The sequence below is a fragment of the Bombina bombina genome, chromosome 1, assembly GCF_027579735.1.
Source record: "Bombina bombina isolate aBomBom1 chromosome 1, aBomBom1.pri, whole genome shotgun sequence".
In the NCBI taxonomy this organism is placed as follows: Eukaryota; Metazoa; Chordata; class Amphibia; order Anura; family Bombinatoridae; genus Bombina; species Bombina bombina.
In genome coordinates this window covers 1,342,647,054-1,342,666,194 of record NC_069499.1, presented here as the reverse complement: position 1 = coordinate 1,342,666,194, position 19,141 = coordinate 1,342,647,054, and the positions used below count along the sequence as shown (strand labels likewise).

The window sequence follows — 19,141 nt, the reverse complement described above, 5'->3', positions numbered from 1 at the left end:
ACTAATTAATATATAATAGATTACATGGATTTAAAGAAGATGTAGCAGGTCCCACCCTCTTCAGATCTAGATCTGTATCAGCAGAGGGGTGGGTGTTCAAAAATATATATTCCCTGTGCTTATTTGCAGCAGACCCATAGCAGGTAGCTTGGTGTTACCTCTGCTTATTTACAGGAAAAAAATATTTTTATGGAAAATTCTGTTTGCAGTTAAATGTGCATTTCATCCCTATTAAATACCTGTTTTCTCCTTCTCCAAAGGTGGAGCCATCTGAAAAATTCAACAAGCAGCTTTATGTCTATGAGACGCTCATCAGCCTACAACAGGAAGAGCAAAAGTCAAAGAACCTAGTGAGGAAGTCTGAGGCAGAGGTAATCACTTTATTATTGGGGTGTTTCCCAACATTGCTTTATGTAAACAAGCTTTATATAGATTGATAGCCTCTGTACTATTTACTGGCACAAAATGACTTTGGGGGTAATGTTGCCTATAATGGCAATGCCGCTACAAGGGCATTCAGTATCCACTTATTGCATGGTACTATTTTACTTGTGAGGGAATGTGCCTTTCCCAGGTTCATTTGAGCCCTATTCCCTTTTTCCTTAGACTGCATTACAACGGTACACACTAGTCACTGGAATTGTAGGGGCTAACTCAGGTATCTTTTGAGTCCAGATACTAGGTTGTTCCTTTCTTGTTGAATTTAATGTTAGAACTATTGTTGGGGTTTGCTATACCTTCCTGTTTGATTATAATGTCATTATGTTAATCTGATGTCATTAGCCCCCTCTTGTGTAAACAATATGCTGTATTTAAGTCCTGTGTGTTCTCAATAAAGGTGTATTAGTCTGTTCCCCACTTTATCCAGTGTGTGGCTGATATTTGTTGGGGAATTTCAGGCATTTAACCTTCATTATGGTGGTTCTCTGGGGGACGCTTGGCACTACCAGACAGGTGGTGCTGGAAAGGGTGGCCCGCTGTTGGATTTTCTCTGCCAGAGAAGGGATGAACGCTGAGGTGGAAGCGGTCTGGATCCAAAGCCCGGGGACCATTCCTCCGTTGTCGGCTGCATTGCCCTAATTTGCTGCACCATTTTTTTATAAAGTTACTTTTGTGAACCTTGCAGCAGTGCGTGTTATATAAATAATTAAGAACAAGTAATAGTATGAGAATACTGCATACTTTTATTGTGATCACAAAACAATAACATATTTGTTTACTGTATTTAAATATCAGGTTCTGACCTTGTCTCCATTTTTATATCTTTATTTAACACGCAGAGGAACATACAAAGGAATATACATCACATATAATAACAGAATATCCAGGACATGCCTTCAAAACTAGATATAATATAACGTGCTATTAAACATACCAAACTGCATGAACCACCAGTGTATCAACATTTTCAATTTAAATAAAACTTAATCAGGTAAATGAATTGGACTATACATTAATTAAAACACAAACAAACCATTTGCCACAATCAAAAAGAGATACATGAAGTCCACTTGACCAAAGCCATCAATTTCAAGAGGTGGTATTCCTGTGGTACCAAGCATAGCGCTCAGAATTTACACTACTCTTGCCTCCATTTTTTTTCAGGTCCTGGCGATCCTTTCTGCTCGAGTCCAGGAAGAGGCTGATCCTAAGCTCACAATATCCATCTATGACACAGAGAGAAATGAAAAAAGCAAAGCGCAGAGGGATGCTCAGGTGACAGATTGGGAAGAGAGGCCTAAAAGTGATATTTGCATCAGTTTCTGTGGAAGAGAACTTGTGTTTAAAGGGACAGTCTACTTGAAAATTGTTATTGTTTAAAAAGATAGGTAATCCAGAACAGGGTAACCAAACTTCTCACCCTTGAAGATTATGGATAGTTGAAACGCAATAGACCCTCTTACTTTTTGGAAGTAACATTATATTGGGAAGAGTCCCTCCAACCCCTAAGACACACAGCATATCTTCACCAGCATCTCAAACGTGATTACTTATTACCTTCTGTAAGTCACACACTTAGCTGACATACACAATAAATAGTAAACTCAGTCTTATGGACCCTTCCACCCCTCCCTTTCTCCCCTCTATTTCCCCTTCTTTCGTTTCTTCCTTTTATTTCTTTACGGCTCTCCCCTTTTTATTTAATATTTTATTTCCACCATCATTAGCTCATTTGTGGATCCAATATCTTCAACAAATGTTCCCATCACCCTATGTATGGTGGAATGTATGGACTTTCAACTAATTGTAATTTATAAAGTCAAGAATACAAGTGAACAGTATTGTATTGTTCTAATGTATGTTTATTTAAATTTCAATAAAAAAATAAGTAATCCCTTTATTACCCATTTTTGCATAACCAAAACTGTTTATATAATGTTTACCTTTATTATTAACTGTATTTAAGCCCCTGCAGACGGCCCCTTATCTCAGTGCTTTTTACAATCTTGCATTTTAGCCAATCAGTGCTAGTTCTTGTATAACCATTATCATTCTCTACGGGAGTGAGCACAATGTTATCTATATAGCACACATGAACTAGCTTTTGTGCAAAGTTTAAAAAGCACTGAAATTAGAGACAGGGCCTTAGAAAAAGATAAACTTAGGGGTCGATTTATCAAGCACGGTGGACAGGGGCATACATACGCACCCCTGTCCGCTGCAGCTTGCCTCTGGTGGTCTGAATTCCGGTGCCGGAATTCAGCATTGCACAAAAACGCAATTTTGCAACGCTGCACCCTGCCAGCGTACAGCCAATCACGCGCAGGCAGGAGCTGTCAATCTTCCCGGTGGCGAAGAGGTAAGGATGACCGCTGCTTCATAAATACGGACTGCAGGTTCTCTTGTGAGAACCTGCAGTCGTAGGGGCTCGAAGGCTAGCGAAAGTCTTTGATAAATCGACCCCTTAGAGGTTATAAAGTATATTAATATAACAATGTTGTTTTTGCAAAGCTGGGGAGTGGGTAGTAAAGGCGTTATCTTTTTAAACAATAAAAGAAATCAAGTAGACTGCCTCGTTAAGTAAAAGAAGCTGGTAAAATAATACTTAAAGATTATTTATTGGAAACATTGTACTGGAATATGTGAATCGATACCTCTAACTCCTATTTATCTCACTTTTAGACAGGAATGTCCTTGTTTTAAAGGGACATTAAACTATAAAAATGTAAATCCTGCATATGAAAGAGCTCTATTTAAACATCCTCATTTTTTCTTTTATTGCTTTGAAAAAGTTAAGTTAAAGGGACGGAAAACACTTTGAGGTTGTAATATAAAATGTTCTTTGCAATATACATTCATTATTTATTTTGCCCCTTTTTCCTGTAGTTTAAGTCTGAAAATTGTGGATTCTCTAGTACTGAAAACTGAAAGAGCACATGACAGGCTTTACAAGCCTAACCCTGTCACATATCTGTAACTAATCTGCAGTTTATGTTATTATTTTTAATGAAGCCAAACAATAGACATTTTGTTAAGACAATGACAGTGGCAAGTCCTGACATCTATAGACTCAAGTTTGGATTGGCTCCTCCAAATAAGGAAATTGATTGGTGGAGTTTGACCACTGAAAAACAATTACAGCGAACAAATAGTTTATCTATTCTAATATACTACAGACTCTGATATGCTAATCTATTGGAAAACTGCAGAAAAATATTGTAATTCCATAATGTTTACTGTTTTTAAAGCTGCCTATTATTGTGTTGAAACAAAAAGAAAGTTCATGTCCACGTACAACTAGGCCCCTTTCACTAGGTGTCCCAGCCTAACCTCATCAACAGTGCTAAACTGGGAGCTTCTAAGTAAGTTTTAAAAGGGTTTTATCAGTATCTCTGCATATTCTTCTTTATAGTAGTGTATATTACATGCAGTAATATGAGAATTAGTGTACACTGTCCCCTTAAAGTCTGATTGCTCACAGGTGGATAAGCAGATCTCCCGTTACTTTATTGGTGGACACTTGTTTTCTCAATACATGAGCATTCATTAAAATGTAAAATATTGTAAAATGTCCTTTAAACGCCACATCTGTCCCTCTGAGCAGCAGGAATTTCTCTTTTTTGATTGATTTGTAAACATAATTTTCACTTTCGCATAAGGCCTTGGTTTAAATAGGCTAACTGTCCACATTTATATTCATCCATTAGAAAGGAAGATGCTGGAACCGAGTCTGTTCTGCAGGGTTCGTGTTTTTTATGTAGAACTGGGCATGTATTTTACCATGACACACAAAGACTTATTTCTTTATGCTTTTAGTTTGGTAGATTTAATGATAAAGTACTTCTCAGCTCACGTTTGTTTTTTATGCTTATACTACAGTCACCTGTTTTTATAGTAACTTTATGTCAGCTAGTCAGTCATCTCAGTATGATTCCTTAAGTTAATGACAACCTATGCAATAATTAAAGTGGTATTGAGTGAGGCTATAATATTAGGTGTTTGTGATGTTATGTGGGTGCAAAAACTGGGTTGTTTGAAGTAATGTTAAGTAAAACACATGGGATGCTTGAAATAAAGTAGTGTAAATCTATAAAATAGTGTAATTCTGTAAAATAAAGAAATGTAATTCTATAAAATATGTTCGGGATTTTGTGAGGATAAAAAAATTTGATTATTCATGTGATTTAGTATTAGGATTCTTGAAGCAATGTTCTGTGAGACTTGGCGGTCAATTTAACAAATGCCGGACATGATTCACTATAGCGAACCATGTCCGCCCGACATCGCTAAATGCGACAGCATATGCTGTCGTCATTTAACATTGTACAAGCATTTCACAAGAAATGCTTGTGCAATGCTGCCTCCCTGCACATTCGTGGCCCATCGGCCGCTAGCAGGGGTGTCAATCATCCCAATTCTATCTGATCAAAATGATTGCAGCAGACCGCTGCTTCTTAACTTCAGTTTCCGGATCGCCGGAATCTTCGGGCGGATTAAGCAGCATCCACTGCTTATTAAATCCGCCCCTTAGATTGATTTGGATGAAACTTTATCAGTCAGTTATTAAATGTTTGAAGTTTTGCTGTTAGGCACTATGTTTAAACAGTGTTAATGATGCTCTCAGAGAGGATAATGTAGGACTTGCATATACAACAAAAAAAATGAAGCGCTCAACCTGGGAACGAACAATAGCATAATAGCTTGTTCTATGGCTAGTTACCACCCTTGGAGCAGCCTCTTTTTGCTCAACATGTGCCTTTAACAGAGAAGAAATTTCCTGTAGTATGTCAGTCTGATCCTGACTAAACAGTGCAGTCCAGTCCCGAAATATCAGGCAATCCTTCTCTGAACGAGAGAAACGGCAAAACCCCAGACGTACATTTTGGCCTAGTGTGCATTTATAATGTAGGACTGTTTAGATGATAGCCAATGGTCTTGCGATGACTGTGGTTATGTCCTGGGATCATTAACATGTGTGCTGGTCACTATTTTAATTAATGTTTTAAAATATAACAAATAAATGAGCTGGCTTTATCCAAATTAGGATTGCTCCGATGATTCTCTGCAAAGCTCTTTTTCTATCTGATGCCAATGATATTCTGTTTTGGATTAATTAAGATAATGGTGGCTCTCTGTCTTGGGATGATACAAGTGATGCTTTCTGGCTTGGGATGGTGCACATGACGTTCTGTGGATCTGAGTCTTAGCATACAGTGATGCACTGAGACTTTGTATCTAGGGAAGACTACAGAGCAATACAAGTGATGTTCTGTATTTAGTAATGGTAAGGTTGGTGAGTTGTGTCTCTGTATTTAGTAATGGTACAGATGTGTTCTATGTCTCTGTGTTTAGTGATGGTACAGATGGTGTTCTATGTCTCTGTATTTAGAGAGGGTACTGGGGGTGCTTTGTATCTCTGTATTTAGTGAGGGTACAGGTTTTGTTCTATGTCGTTGTATTTAGTGATGGTACAAATGATGTTCTATGTCTCTGTATTTAGTGAGGATACAGGTCATTCTCTGTGTCTCTGTATCTACTAGTGTGGGTGCAGGTGGTGCTCTAGGTCTCTGTATTTAGTGATCGTACAGTTGGAGCTTTGTGTCCCAGTATTTAGTGATGGTACAGGCAATGCTCTATTTCTGTGTTTAGTGAAGATACAGGTAGTGCTCTGTGTCTCTATATTTAGTGATGGTACAGGCGGTGCTTTGTGTCTCTATATTTAGTGATGGTACAGGCGGTGCTTTGTGTCTCTGTATTTAGCGATGGTATAGATGATGCTGTACCGTGGAATGGAACAAGTCATGAATGGAGGCCTTGTGTCTGGGATTGATTAAGATAATGGTGTTACTCTTGGCATGGTACACAATATGCTTTCCTTCTTGGGATGGTACACATGAAGTTCTGTGGATATGAGTCTTGTCATACAGTGATGCATTGAGGCTTTATATCTAGGGATGGTACCCATGTATTGCTCTGTCGCTGTCACAGTAGCCACAGTCACCTGTACAATCATATCTTGTATTGTACAGATGACTGTGCCTACTGTGCAACCTAAATCTAGTTAACACATTTAGGAAAATTAATTTATATGCGAAAATTAATGCTTTTAAAATATTGTGCTAGTAAGTTGGCCATCACTGTTTTAGATGATGTATTGTTGGCTTGTATATGATGGTTCCCCGTGATGTTCTGTGGAACTCTGTTGTAATGAATATCTCATGATTTAGATGCTAATGGGTTAATTTTCTTTAGCTTGTGTGCTAAAAATATTTGTTTTTTTCATAAGAAATGTGTTGCTGTGTTTTCCCTTAGAAACTATTTATTAGGGGTTCTGGCTTATCTAAGTTCCATTTGACCAAATGTTATTGCATTTCTATTGATGCATCAAGTAAGTAAAAATGTCAGCACAAGCGACAAAAAGCAGTGACCTCTACCCAGAGGTAGATAAGGTCGATCAGAGGACACTAGTACAACTTGAGACATGGTTTTAACCATATTATCACACTAGATGATGAAAATATGACAACCATGTCATAGTTGGTACCAAACTAATTTTCATGATGTCACTGGGAAGTTGCTTATATAGGTGTATGTGCTGAATATGTAAATCAGAAGTTATAAGGTGTTCTATAATTTCAGCCAAAGACTCAGAACTTTATGACATGCCGTAAAAATTGGGGAGTGGATATTTCTGGCCCCTCTGTAAGAAGGTTGGGTCAAGCAATTTGATATCAAAGAAACAGGTATAAAATGTTGTGTCTAACAATACAAGTTGTTCATTCTACATTGGAGGCTGTATACCAACAGAGTGAATGACCATCTTTCCTGGTCAATCTCCCTGACACAGATATGTAAAGCTAATAAAGTATTGGATTCTGATATTTCTCCTTTTTATTTTAAAACAGTTTGCTTGTGTATAATTCTATTTGTTTACATCTTTTTATTAATAATGCACTGTGCATACGTTTTTTCATAATAAATATTCACTTATTAAGTTTTGCCTTTGTCTAATATTTGAACGACGTTACTGAAATAGACTGGTAGTATTTATACTGTGATTTTAGGTTATTTTTGCTAAATTGTATTCTGGGATTTAATTTGTAAGTCTGGGTTTCCTTAAGATTTCCCATATAATAAATCTTAAGTGGTGACAGCTTATAGATAGTTTAGTGTGGGTGGCATTAAAGGGGAGTTTGGGCATTTCTTCTACGTCTAGGACAGACTAGAGAGTATTGGTAACCCTTGCACCCACTGAACTAAGTCACAGGCTTGCCTGGAGTGGCTAGACTGTGACAGATTAGTTAAAGTGGAAAGGGTCTATTAACCCTTTCTGTGCTAAACAAGTGACTGGTACAGGGTTGGTTAATCCTGGTCGTTACATCTGTTTTGGGATTATTAGTTTGATAATCAATGGGTTCTTACATGGAATGATGGTGATGATACTTTTTGTATCTTAGGATGGTTCTAATTATTCTGTGTAGGATTCTTGCATTGGATGTTTTTGTTGTGCTCTATGCAACTGAGACTTGTGTTGATTAATAACACGTTGTGGTGTTTATTTATTTTTTGGGTTGTTTAGATTATATTTAAAAACCATTCTACAGGCAGAGAGTTAAAAAGCAGCAAAGTTGCACTAGTGTTTTGTACTGTTTGGCATTTTATAAAATCGGAGACTGTGAATTGTATGTGAAGTAACGGTCTTGGAAGACTATTGCTAATCACATTGCTTTTTCCAGGAACATGCTATGCAGGAGGAGCGGAAGCGCCAAGCCATACTGGAGATGGATTACCTGGCACCATTCCTAGCTCAGCTGGGTGAACCTGAAAAGCTGACCCGGCTGCAAGCACAGCAAGTAAAGGAGGAATGTCTGAAAGACTTGAAACAAAGATTGATTGAGAAAGCCAATTTGATGCAGGCTCGCTTTGAAAAGGTATTTGAAATTAACAAGTTGTAATCAAAATTTTATGCATCCATGTAGACATAAAAAAAGACAGAAATAATTTTTGGGCACTTCTAGAATAACATCAATAACATCATGTAATTTATTTTATCTTTATCAAAGTTATGTAGTCACTCCACCTTCCTTTTAAATTGAGAAATTTCCTCAATTTCACAACAAAATAAGAATATACTTTGTGCTAGAATTTTAAACCATACATTTTATTTTATTTCTTCCTTTAAATTATGCTTTATAAAAGTTTTTTGTGCTATATTGACTAAATTTCCAACCTCTTTGTGAAACAGAGAAATTTAGCATTGTACTGAGTGTGTTAATTAAGCACTCCTATGAGAGTCATGTTAATGTTATGGATATTACTCTTAAATTAATGTTGTGAATTGTATGCAACCATTTATATTGTGTACATTATTGAATTGACAATACTTCATCTGTCAAAAAAGCATAGGATAATTACATAGCTTAATACAAATTATACAACAGATGAAAATAAAATGGAAATTAAGCCACACAATATTTTAGTGCCAGACAGCACAGATAAATACAATAAACCACCTATAGTCAAGCTGCCTAAAGACTACTAGGGTCACCAGCTATCTTCAACAAAAATGCAGAATAACTAGCAGATGATCAAGAGAAATAGTAGGTGAAGTCATGATGAGACCTTAGAACAGATCACATGCTCTGTAGCTATATGCCCACATTAACCAGATATTAAACTGGACAACTGTCAACTATTACAGGCATTTTGTTTTCATTTTTCTTTCCATGCAACTTATATGTTTGAGAACTATGTTTAGGACATGAGTGCATCTTTAGTTGAATTTATTCTGAAGTTCTACTTATGGAAAAAGTGCCTGTTCCAGTTACAACTTTGAGATCAGTGTTGAGTTTTTAACCTTTAAGAAGGTGGTTGGTACAGCCATGCTTTCAGCCTCAGAGTTCAATGCAGAGTGGGCTCTCGCTGTTCTACATTAGAATTTATATAAGTTGGTAGACCTATTATGCAATTTGCCTAGACTATAATGTAGAGAAGGGAGAGTGCTGTCTGAAATGATGTCCATGGGGCAAGAGGTATGGCTTCTGATTGGCTATATCGCCCGCCTTTTCAAAACTAAAAAAAAGGTTTGCAGTGAAGGACAGCAGGGATGTTAGTGTAAATGTACACCATTGCAATGCTGAAATACAATTTGGAAATAGATTTCAAAGATTTAAGAAAATTACTATTGTAATGTATATTTTAATAATATTTAATTTATTTTGAAAAAATTATAATGGCTTACAGTCCATTTAATAATGGTTTATTGTCCCTTTAATCCAGCGCAGATCATTTTTAGTGGAGCTTACTGGTACTTGTATTTGAGAATAATTACTAATTTATTATTATTTAGAGACTTGCTGCTTTCTCTGACTTCCTGCAGAGTAATTTGTCTCTCCCTAATTACGCATAACTTGTGTCCTTTTTAGGAAACACAGGAGCTGGAAAAGAAGCAACAGTGGTATCAGCAGAGCCACTCATCGATGAATAAGGAGGACGAGGAAAGCTACCTAGAGTACTGCTCAGAAGCCATGTTCCGGATAGAGATCTTGAAGAAGCGGCTTAGCAGGTACTGATGTAATCAGCACACTCATGGTCACCTGGTTTCCCACCCGAAATATATCCATAAGAAAACAGAAAAAAAGTTAGTTGTAAAGCTTTTCTCATGATAAGAACATTGCAGTGTTTTAAAAAAGGTATTCAAAATGGTAAGAAAATTAACTAGTAAACAGCTGTAAATGTTTTAAAGATTTGAAGTATATACTTTTTTTTATTTTTTTTATATTTTATTTTAAATTTGTTTTTATTAAATATAAATGCACCATACAATAATATCATAGTAGCATTGTGACAAAATCTTTCGTAAACAGAAAAGTGTAGAAGTACGTAAACATTATCAAAAAACATACATTGCACTTATTGAAATAGTCAAAAACTTTTCTTTGGACTGGTGTATCATCAGTGTAGTCTTACATAGCAGCGAATTTAAAGAAAACAAGGTGTCGGGCCTTTGTTGGCCCTATTAGGGGAACAAGTAATAGGTAAGCCAACAGGGCATACTCACTATTTTTCCAGACAGCTTGATGTCTAAAGGTTAGATTAAAATACACATCCCCTCATGGAGAGGGGCAGAAAAGAAAGAGGACAAGCAGAAAAGCAGGGAGATTAGGACCTTGTGAAAAGTAGGGAGGAGAGGGTGGAAGAGGAGAGAAAGAAGGGAGAGAGAGAGGGAAAAAAAAAACAAACAAACAAAAAAAAAAAAAAAAAAACACCGGACAGGGGGAGGGAAATGGGGCGAAAGGAGGGAGGGGTCACTTAGGTCCCTCCTCCGAGTTTGAATCCAAAACAGCGATGCAGATAAGGCTCAATTATTGGAGTTCAAGCCAATTGGTCCACGTCTCCCAGTGTTGTTTTCCCCTGCGACATATCTTTCCATGGTTGCGAAGTGATTTATCACTTCACAAACCTCATTTAAATTTGGGGGATCTGTCTGCTTCCATGCCCGGGCTATGCACAGTTTGGTCGCCGCCAGAACATAAATCAGGAACCTCTTAGCGCTCAAGGAGAAAGATTTCGGGAGAATGTGGAGCAATGCCATCCTGGGTGTCAGGTGAACATCCAAGTTCATGGAACTGAGTAATACTTCAATCTCCCTCCACAGAGGGGCTATCTTCGGGCAGCTCCACCACACATGGAGATCTGACCCTTCAAGGTCGCATTGTCTCCATCATTGTTTAGTGGAGGACGGGAACATCATTGCCAGACGTGTAGGGACTCTATACCATTTCAACACGCCTTTCATGTACGTCTCAAAGACTGTGACACAGTGAAGTGTCTTTTTAGGAAGAGTAATGGCATAAGCCAATTCAGACTCCGAAATGGGCATGTTAAGTTCGCGACCCCAGGCCCGAATTTGCCATGGCAGACCAGGTGTACAATCATTAAGAAGTGTGGCATAGTGGAACGAAATGGGACGAGATCTCAGTCCCCCCTGGCACCATCTAGATTCCCATCTTGTTTTTTCTCGGGGGGATGTCGTGGAGAACCCCCTAGCCTTGACAATACTGAGTACTCTGTAGCACTCAAAGCGAAACCATAGCGGGTTTTTCCCTCCGGGTCCTGCTAGTTGCGAGGCAGTTATAAGGGTTCCCGAGTGGTAAAGATCAGATACCGTCGTAATGCCTTTACTCTTCCAAAAGTCAAAGTGGATCTCCGGCGAGCTCCACAACAAACCCTTCAGACTCTGAATAGGGGAGGGGTAGGGCGAAACACCCATCCTGTGGCTAAGGTCATACCAAATAAGTAAGGACTGACTGACAATGGGGTTGCTGATCTGGGCAGGGAGATTCACATGCCTAGGGACCGAAATGGCATCCTTCAGGTCTAGGTCTGTCGATAGGGCCAATTGTTCTAGATGGTACCAGCCTGGTCTATCCGTCTCTACTCCCCATGCAGTAATATGGGTGAGCCTCGTTGCTTCATAATATAGGTATATATTTGGAAATGCAAGGCCTCCCTTGGGAAAGGGTCTCTGAAGAATTTTGTATGCGATTCGGGGGACCCTGTGTCCCCATACATATTGGAGGAAAAGTCTATAGATCTGTTGAAGAATCCGGTGAGGTATATTAAGTGGGAGGCATCGGAAAAGATATAATGCCTTCGGGAGAAGAGACATCTTAAGCGTGGCAACACGTCCCAACCAAGATATCTCTCGATGGTCCCATGCCATTGTCAAAGATCTAATATCAGCCGTCAGTTTGTCAAAGTTAAGTTTGATCATGGAGTCCACGTTGTCACTAAGCATTACACCCAGGTGGGTCAGACATTCTGTGGACCATTGAAAGTCAAATTTATCTCACAACATACGCAAGCGTTCTGTGGGGATGTTCATGGTATATGCTTCAGTCTTAGCCACATTGGATTTGTAATAACTAAGCCCGCCGAACTTATCAATTAGATCAAATACCTTCGGAATCGAAGACTCCGGGTTAGTTAATAACAAAGTCATGTCGTCCGCGAAGAGGGCGATTCTTTCCTCCCGTGACGGGTAGGGAACCCCAGTGACCTTATCTGACCGTCGTATCGCTTGGGCAAAGGGTTCCATCACCAGGGAGAAAATTAGAGGGGAGAGAGGGCATCCCTGCCTGGTGCCATTGGAAATATTTATTACCGGCGAACAAAACCCCGGTCCTCTAATACGTGCATGGGGGAACGTATACAGGGCGCGAATGGCTAAGATAATTTGGGGGGGGAAATTAAACACTCTGAGAACTTCCCATATGTATTCCCACCGGACCCTGTCGAAAGCTTTCTCAGCATCCAGGGACAGGGCTACCAGTGGGGTAATTAAGCGTCTGGTGTTGTCTGGACCCTGACGGCCCTTAGTAAAGCCGACCTGGTCCGGCTGTATTAGATTGGGAAGTAGGTTGACCAACCTGTCCGCGATAAGTTTGGAGTAGAGTTTTGTATCAACATTAATTAGCGAAATCGGACGATAGCTACTACATAGTGTCACGTCCTTATTCGGTTTGGGGATAGCAGCAATAGATGCCTCAAGATTCTCTCTCAGCATTAAGCCATCAGATTTAATCTCGTTAAAGAGTGGTCCCAACACTGGGATTAGTAGCTTTGAAAACCTCTTATAGAAAAAAACGGGAAAACCATCCGGTCCCAGGGCCTTATTATTTTTCAGGTTTTTAAGAAGCAGTAAGATTTCTCTATCTGTGAACGGTTCCAGGAGAAACTCTCCATCCTCCTCCGAGAGCGTCGGGAGACCGAGATCCCGAAGAAAGTCGCCAATCTCCGTAATCGAGGCTGTTTGAGATTACTCACTGTTGGCTATGTTGTATAGCCTATCATAAAATGTAGCGAAGGCTGAACCAATGGCTGCCGGGGCACATACTCTCTTGCCGTCCTGAACGATATAGGTATTCTTGCTGCGGCCTTTCGTTTTTTCAGTTTGCCAGCTAGAAGGGAATCCGCCCTGTTGCTTTTGTGGTAAAGAAGTTGTTTGAAGGCTGAGAGAGCTTTTTGGACCCTCTGTACTTCCAACTCTTTAATCAGGCCTCTCAGTCTCTGTACTTCAAGAGTGAGCGTCTGAGAGGGATTTTGTCTGTTTAAGGTTTCCGCCACGCGGAGGTCACAGTGGAGCTTCCCCAAGGGAGCCCCCCTCAAGCGACGCAGCTTTGCCACCTTAGTGATGCAAATACCCCGTATATAGGCTTTCAAGGCCGCAAATCGGATCTGGTGAGATGTTTGTCCCTCTCGATTGTCTTGGAGGAACTGAATAATCTCTTCTTCAATCCCTAGTAGGAAAGAAGTGTCCTTCCATATAAACCGTGGAAACTCCACGGAGGTCTATCCGCAGACGCCCGCAAGCCCTGCACCTGGAATGTGACTGCATCATGATCTGACCAGGTACAATAGTGTATGCGTGACCTGTCAATGGAGTTCAGTGTCCATGAATTAACAAAGAAATAATCAAGTCTAGAATAAGACCTATGAGAGGCTGAGAAATAAGTGAAATCTTTCGCGTCGGGATGGTGTGCCCGCCACACATCAAAAAGAGAATGTTGGGCAATCAAATGTTGGAACTTTGGGGCCATCGAGATGGAGTAGGAGTCCATCCGTCTATGAGAAGGGATTTTCTTGTCTAGGAGAGGGTCCCAAACCAAATTAAAATCGCCCCCTAAGACTAGAGTGCCTTGTTGCAGTCTATCAACTAGTAGGAGAGTCCTCTTTAGGAAGGCAACCTGCCTCTGCTTGGGACTGTAAACATTGACAAGAGTGAACAATTGTTCGTTAAGTTTACCAATCAAGACGAGGAAGCAGCCCTCCTCGTCTCTTTCAACATGAGTTAACTGAAATGCTATCTTCTTATTAATCATAATAGAGACACCTCTCACTTTGTCTTTGTAGGTGGAATGAAATATTTCGGGGTAATCCAAAAACCTAAGTGTAGGCATGTGTTTGGACGACCAGTGGATCTCTTGCAGGTAGACTACATCCGGATTACGGGCTTTAAGAAAGTTCCGTAACAAACTGCGTTTGTTAGGGGAATTCAATCCCTTCACATTCAAAGTGAGGAAAGTTAACGCCATAGTATATGTTCTCCTAATTTACCAAGCGCAGGGGGAGAGAAGAGGGAGGGGGAGAGAAAAAAAAAAAGGGAAAAGATAAAGAAGAGGAGGGAGGGGGAGATTGAGAGAGAAAAGAATAGAGAGTAGAAACAAGGGTGGAAAGCCGAATAAAGATGAAAGACTGAAGGGCAGAGGGAGATGTGTTGTCTGAGAACTAAACCTTTTTAGAACGTGTAGAGTTAGCAACTACTGTTCTCATCAAATATAGAGCTAAGTCTGGACGCTATCAAGTAGTGAAGGGAACAGGATCAGAATTAGAATCTGTGTTCAGGTGTTTACAATGTAAACTAAAATTCAGGGGGGCGGGCAGAAACCCGATGTAATGGGTTTCTTAAGTTTGTGAATAAACAGTCGCAATAGCCAGCGGCTATGGGGTACTTAACAAAAATCTATATTAAAACTTCCTCTAAACCATTATTATTAGGTAGAAAATTATTAACATATAGAAACAAGGGTGGGGGGGGGGGAGAGGTGAGTATAGGTAGATGAGCTTGGTCCCACAGTTATATCAACTAAGACCAGGATGGCTCGTCATGTCAAATTTGGTAGCTTATTGGGGTTGGCTGAGTTTATACAGTGTATGGTCGGGAGTGAAATGTACTGTGGCATCTCCTCTACTAGTTTTCCAATGTGTATCATTGATTACGACTTAGGTCAGGTAGAACTAAGGCCTATAAGTCCCTAAAAATCAATCATCAGTTATTGCATAATAACATAAGCAGAAACAACATATACAAGTATTAAACACCTTAGAGGACTTAAACATATGTAAACAAGCACATTACAGCCCCAATATGCAATACCCCTCCAGGGAGGGGGGGGAGGAGATAAAAAAAAAAAAGGGGGGGAATCTCAGAGGGGGGAGGGGGGTTAGGAATTCCCCCATGATATCTCTCTGTTCTGCTCCATCGCCCATCTATTATGAAACCACAATCGTTTGCGCCTCGTCGATTGGGCCAAACGCTCTCCAATCGATCAAGGGTCTTTCATGGCTCTGGCGCAGAGCAGAGCCCGAGGGTGTCCCCTCAGACCTATGTAAACAGACTGTCAGTACTCTTACATGATCACACAAACATTAGAGCTAGAAAAAATTATTGAACAATGTAGCATTAGTGCATCTTACATGAACAGTGCCTGGTGGGAGAACATCAACATATGATCTAAGTGTCAATAATGAAGATGGGGGGGGAGGGAAAAAAAAAGGGAGGGGGGGAAGGGCCCTCCAACTGGGGATGTTATACATGGTAATGACAACAACAAGTTAGAACTCTAGGCTTCAATTTAGGGTATACATTACATCTCATCTAATATAACATTATTTATGTATTCCTTATTACTTCCAGTTCCCACATTTCCTCCCTACTATCCATACCGCATCACAACCCAATAGGTTTTATTTCAAGGAAAGTCATTAGTGAAATTGGTTTAATATGAGGTTAGACAGGCTCTCAAGGTGAGAGACCAGAAGGAGCTGAAATGTCCCAAGATACTCAGTCCATGATGATATGAGCCAACCTGCTATAAAAGGAAACATGGAACCAAGCATAAAAGTAAATACATTCCCCCCTTTATATATTGAAATACTTATCGTCCTGGGTTAATCTGTCACTCGGAATCTGGAGCAGATGAATCCGACCGGAGTAAACCAGGCGTACAGGGTGGAGCAGCTTCCGAAGATAAACTGGGAATAGAAGACAATGTTTTGTGGAGGAGTGGCCTCTGTGGTAAAGGCTGCCACTCCGAAGCAGGCCTGATAAGTGAAGACTGTGTTTTCAGTGGAGCAGCTACTGGGGTTGCAGATGGTTTCTTCCCTGGGGAGGAAGGATGACCCCTGGGCCCAGGTGTATGGAGCAGTTCCCATTCTTTAAGATATTGTCGGGCTCTATCTGGGGTGTTAGCTGCAAAAAGATGATTGTCTCTGTGGATGAGAAGCTTCGTTGGGTAACCCCATCTGTATTTAATTCCCTGTTGTCGAAGAGTTCTGGTGATCTCCCGGAATGTGGCTCTTTTCTGTGTGGTAAATTGAGAGAGGTCTGGAAAGACCTGGATGCCCTGGAACTTCTCTGGTAGAGACGGATTAGAAAACATGGCTTTGGCTATCTGCTCCTTATATGTAAAAAAGTGGAATCGAGCGATCACATCTCTAGGCTTTTCAGATGAGACATTGCGCCCTCTAGGGAGTCTTTGGACTCTGTCAAGTAAATTTTCATGAGGCAGTTGTGGTGTCTTGAGGAGGTTACAGAATTCAGCCAGAAAAGATTCTAATTCGGCTACAGGGACTTCTTCAGAGATCCCCCGGAATCTGAGATTGTTACGGCGGGAACGATCTTCCATATCCGCCATCTTTGCTTCAACTGTGTCAAGCATATCAACTATTACATGTGAGTGGTTGGAAAGATGGGCCTGCTCTACCGCCAGATCTTCCTGTTTTTGCTCCAAGGCTTCTACTCTCTCGCTTATCGCTTATAGTGCCAATATCTTTTCTTAGGTCAGCTATAGAACTTTTAAAAGTTTTAGTGAGAGAGTCCTGCAAGTTAGTAATCTTTTGAGTAATTGTATTAACAATCTCAGACGCCATGGTGGATGGAAGTTCTCCAGTTGTCTGGGAGCACTGATCAAGTAAATCACTTTCAATAGATAAAGGGTTATTAGAGGGCTCTGTGCTTAACTGTCTGTCCACTTGAGATTTAGGCTTAAAATGATCAGGCATGGATTTTTTGTATTCGGCTTGGTTCACAGTCTTTCGTCTAGAGCCCAGTGGCATGATAAGAATGAGCCTGCGGTCTAATCTCACTCAGGCAAAAAAAAAAAAAAAAGAAAGAAAAAAGGGTAGTGGGTACCACTACGAGTGAACCGAGTCCCAGGAACTGAGTAGATCTCAAATGTGATGGTTTAGAGCATAATAGTAATGGAGAGGGACAGGGCCCCCTTAACTATTTCCCCCTGCCGCCAGACTGCCTGCAGGTTTACATCATTATGCCCTTAGGAACCTTTTAGCCCAGCATAGAAAATTTGCAGATTTTCCTAGTGGAGTATAAATATGCGATACAAAGTGCACTCTCTTGACAGGCAGGTGTAGGAAACTTTTCACTGTTAATGACCTTCTCTCAGGATGTGGGTAATTAGTGCCCCCAGCAAGAAGAAAGAAGAAAAAAAACAAAAAAAAAAACAGTCTGTTTTTCATGTATTCTTATGTTCATCTAAGAAGTAGGGACTAGGGCTGGGAACATCATACAGTAAATACCAATCCAAATTTTATCTCACACCTCCTTGCATCAGGGTTCAAGAAGAGAGACACAGTAAATACCAATCCTATTATTGTGTATGGGATACTTTTCCTTTTTTTCTTTTTTTCTCCTCCTTTCCAGCATACACGTGTTTAAATAAGCACTTACATAGAGAAAGCACATGTGGAGTAGCAGAATAAACTACTGTAATAAAGTCAATGTCACTTTGGGTCAGTGCCTGTTTCCTATAGCTCAGGACAGAGTAAAGTGCTATTTAGCTGGCTGTACACAGTAAAGACAATTCCTGTATCCCTTATCCCAAAGGTTAGCAACTCTCTACTTACACGCTGCCACGTGGGGTGTTACTGGTACCGTTATGTCTATCAAGCTTCCCAAAGTAGGTATCAGTATTTTCTCCTTCACCTGAGGTGGTTGTTGGTCCGATGAGCTGGCCAGGTGCCTTGTTAGTACCGGGAATACTTTTGCTTGATCGGACCCAGTACCGAGTGCCGATGTAGGCCGCAACCACGGTCTCTCCTGCCAAACAGTCTGGTTCTCCCAAGCGGCCTGAAGTTGCGTGTCAAGGTGTCCAAAAATTCGGGTATGTGGCAGCTCCAGGCGGTCTTACAAGTTGCCCTAGGTGGTTTATGGGCAGTTTCGCTAGGGCTAGCCAAATGAAAAGGCCAGAATACTCTGATTTAGAAGCAGAGCTCTGTCTCTGCACGTCTTGTCAGTTAGGCTTCAGGCTCTGCCCCCCTTGAAGTATATACTTGACAGACATATGCAGTAGACAGGTATCCAGAGAGATAGATAGATAAAGATGGTGGCAGATACAGACATACTATGATAAGTACAGCTTGACAGATAGTCAAAAAGACTAACAGAAAAGCAGAGAGAAGCAGACAGTGGTGATACAGGCCAGTAAACAGGCAGAAACTGAACAGACAGAAGGAGAGCGAAACATAAAGAGAACGATGCAGAAAATGCAAAGAGAGAATATGAGAGAGACCGATTAAGTTACAGACAGGCAAGGTATAGTGATAATTAAAAATATACACAAATTAAAGTTGTTTTATATCAGTGTGTACAAACAGCTATGAAAAAAGATCTATTAATCATCTTTCTAACCTTGGCATTTGCAGTACTGTGGTTAGTAGTGCCCAGGTGCAGTACATTTTATTGGCACAACAGAGCCTTGAAATACATACCCAGCCATACAAAAGAAGGTTTTGGAAATAACCTTTTAGTAACAGAACAATTTCAGTAGAATAACATAATAACCTTTTGAAAACTGAACACAGGCATTTAACACAGAAAAAAAAATTGTGAATCAGATTA

General features: G+C 40.2%; 1 protein-coding gene across 1 annotated transcript in view; it reads left to right on the top strand.

The window, feature by feature from the left end:
- DRC7 (dynein regulatory complex subunit 7) overlaps positions 1–19,141 on the top strand; it is a 73,645-nt gene that overhangs the window by 39,868 nt on the left and 14,636 nt on the right. Inside the window, exons 14-17 of the mRNA XM_053719540.1 lie at positions 261–371; positions 1,606–1,716; positions 8,178–8,372; positions 9,867–10,006. Coding sequence (XP_053575515.1) covers positions 261–371; positions 1,606–1,716; positions 8,178–8,372; positions 9,867–10,006 — 557 coding nt within the window. The remainder of the gene's footprint in view (positions 1–260; positions 372–1,605; positions 1,717–8,177; positions 8,373–9,866; positions 10,007–19,141) is intronic.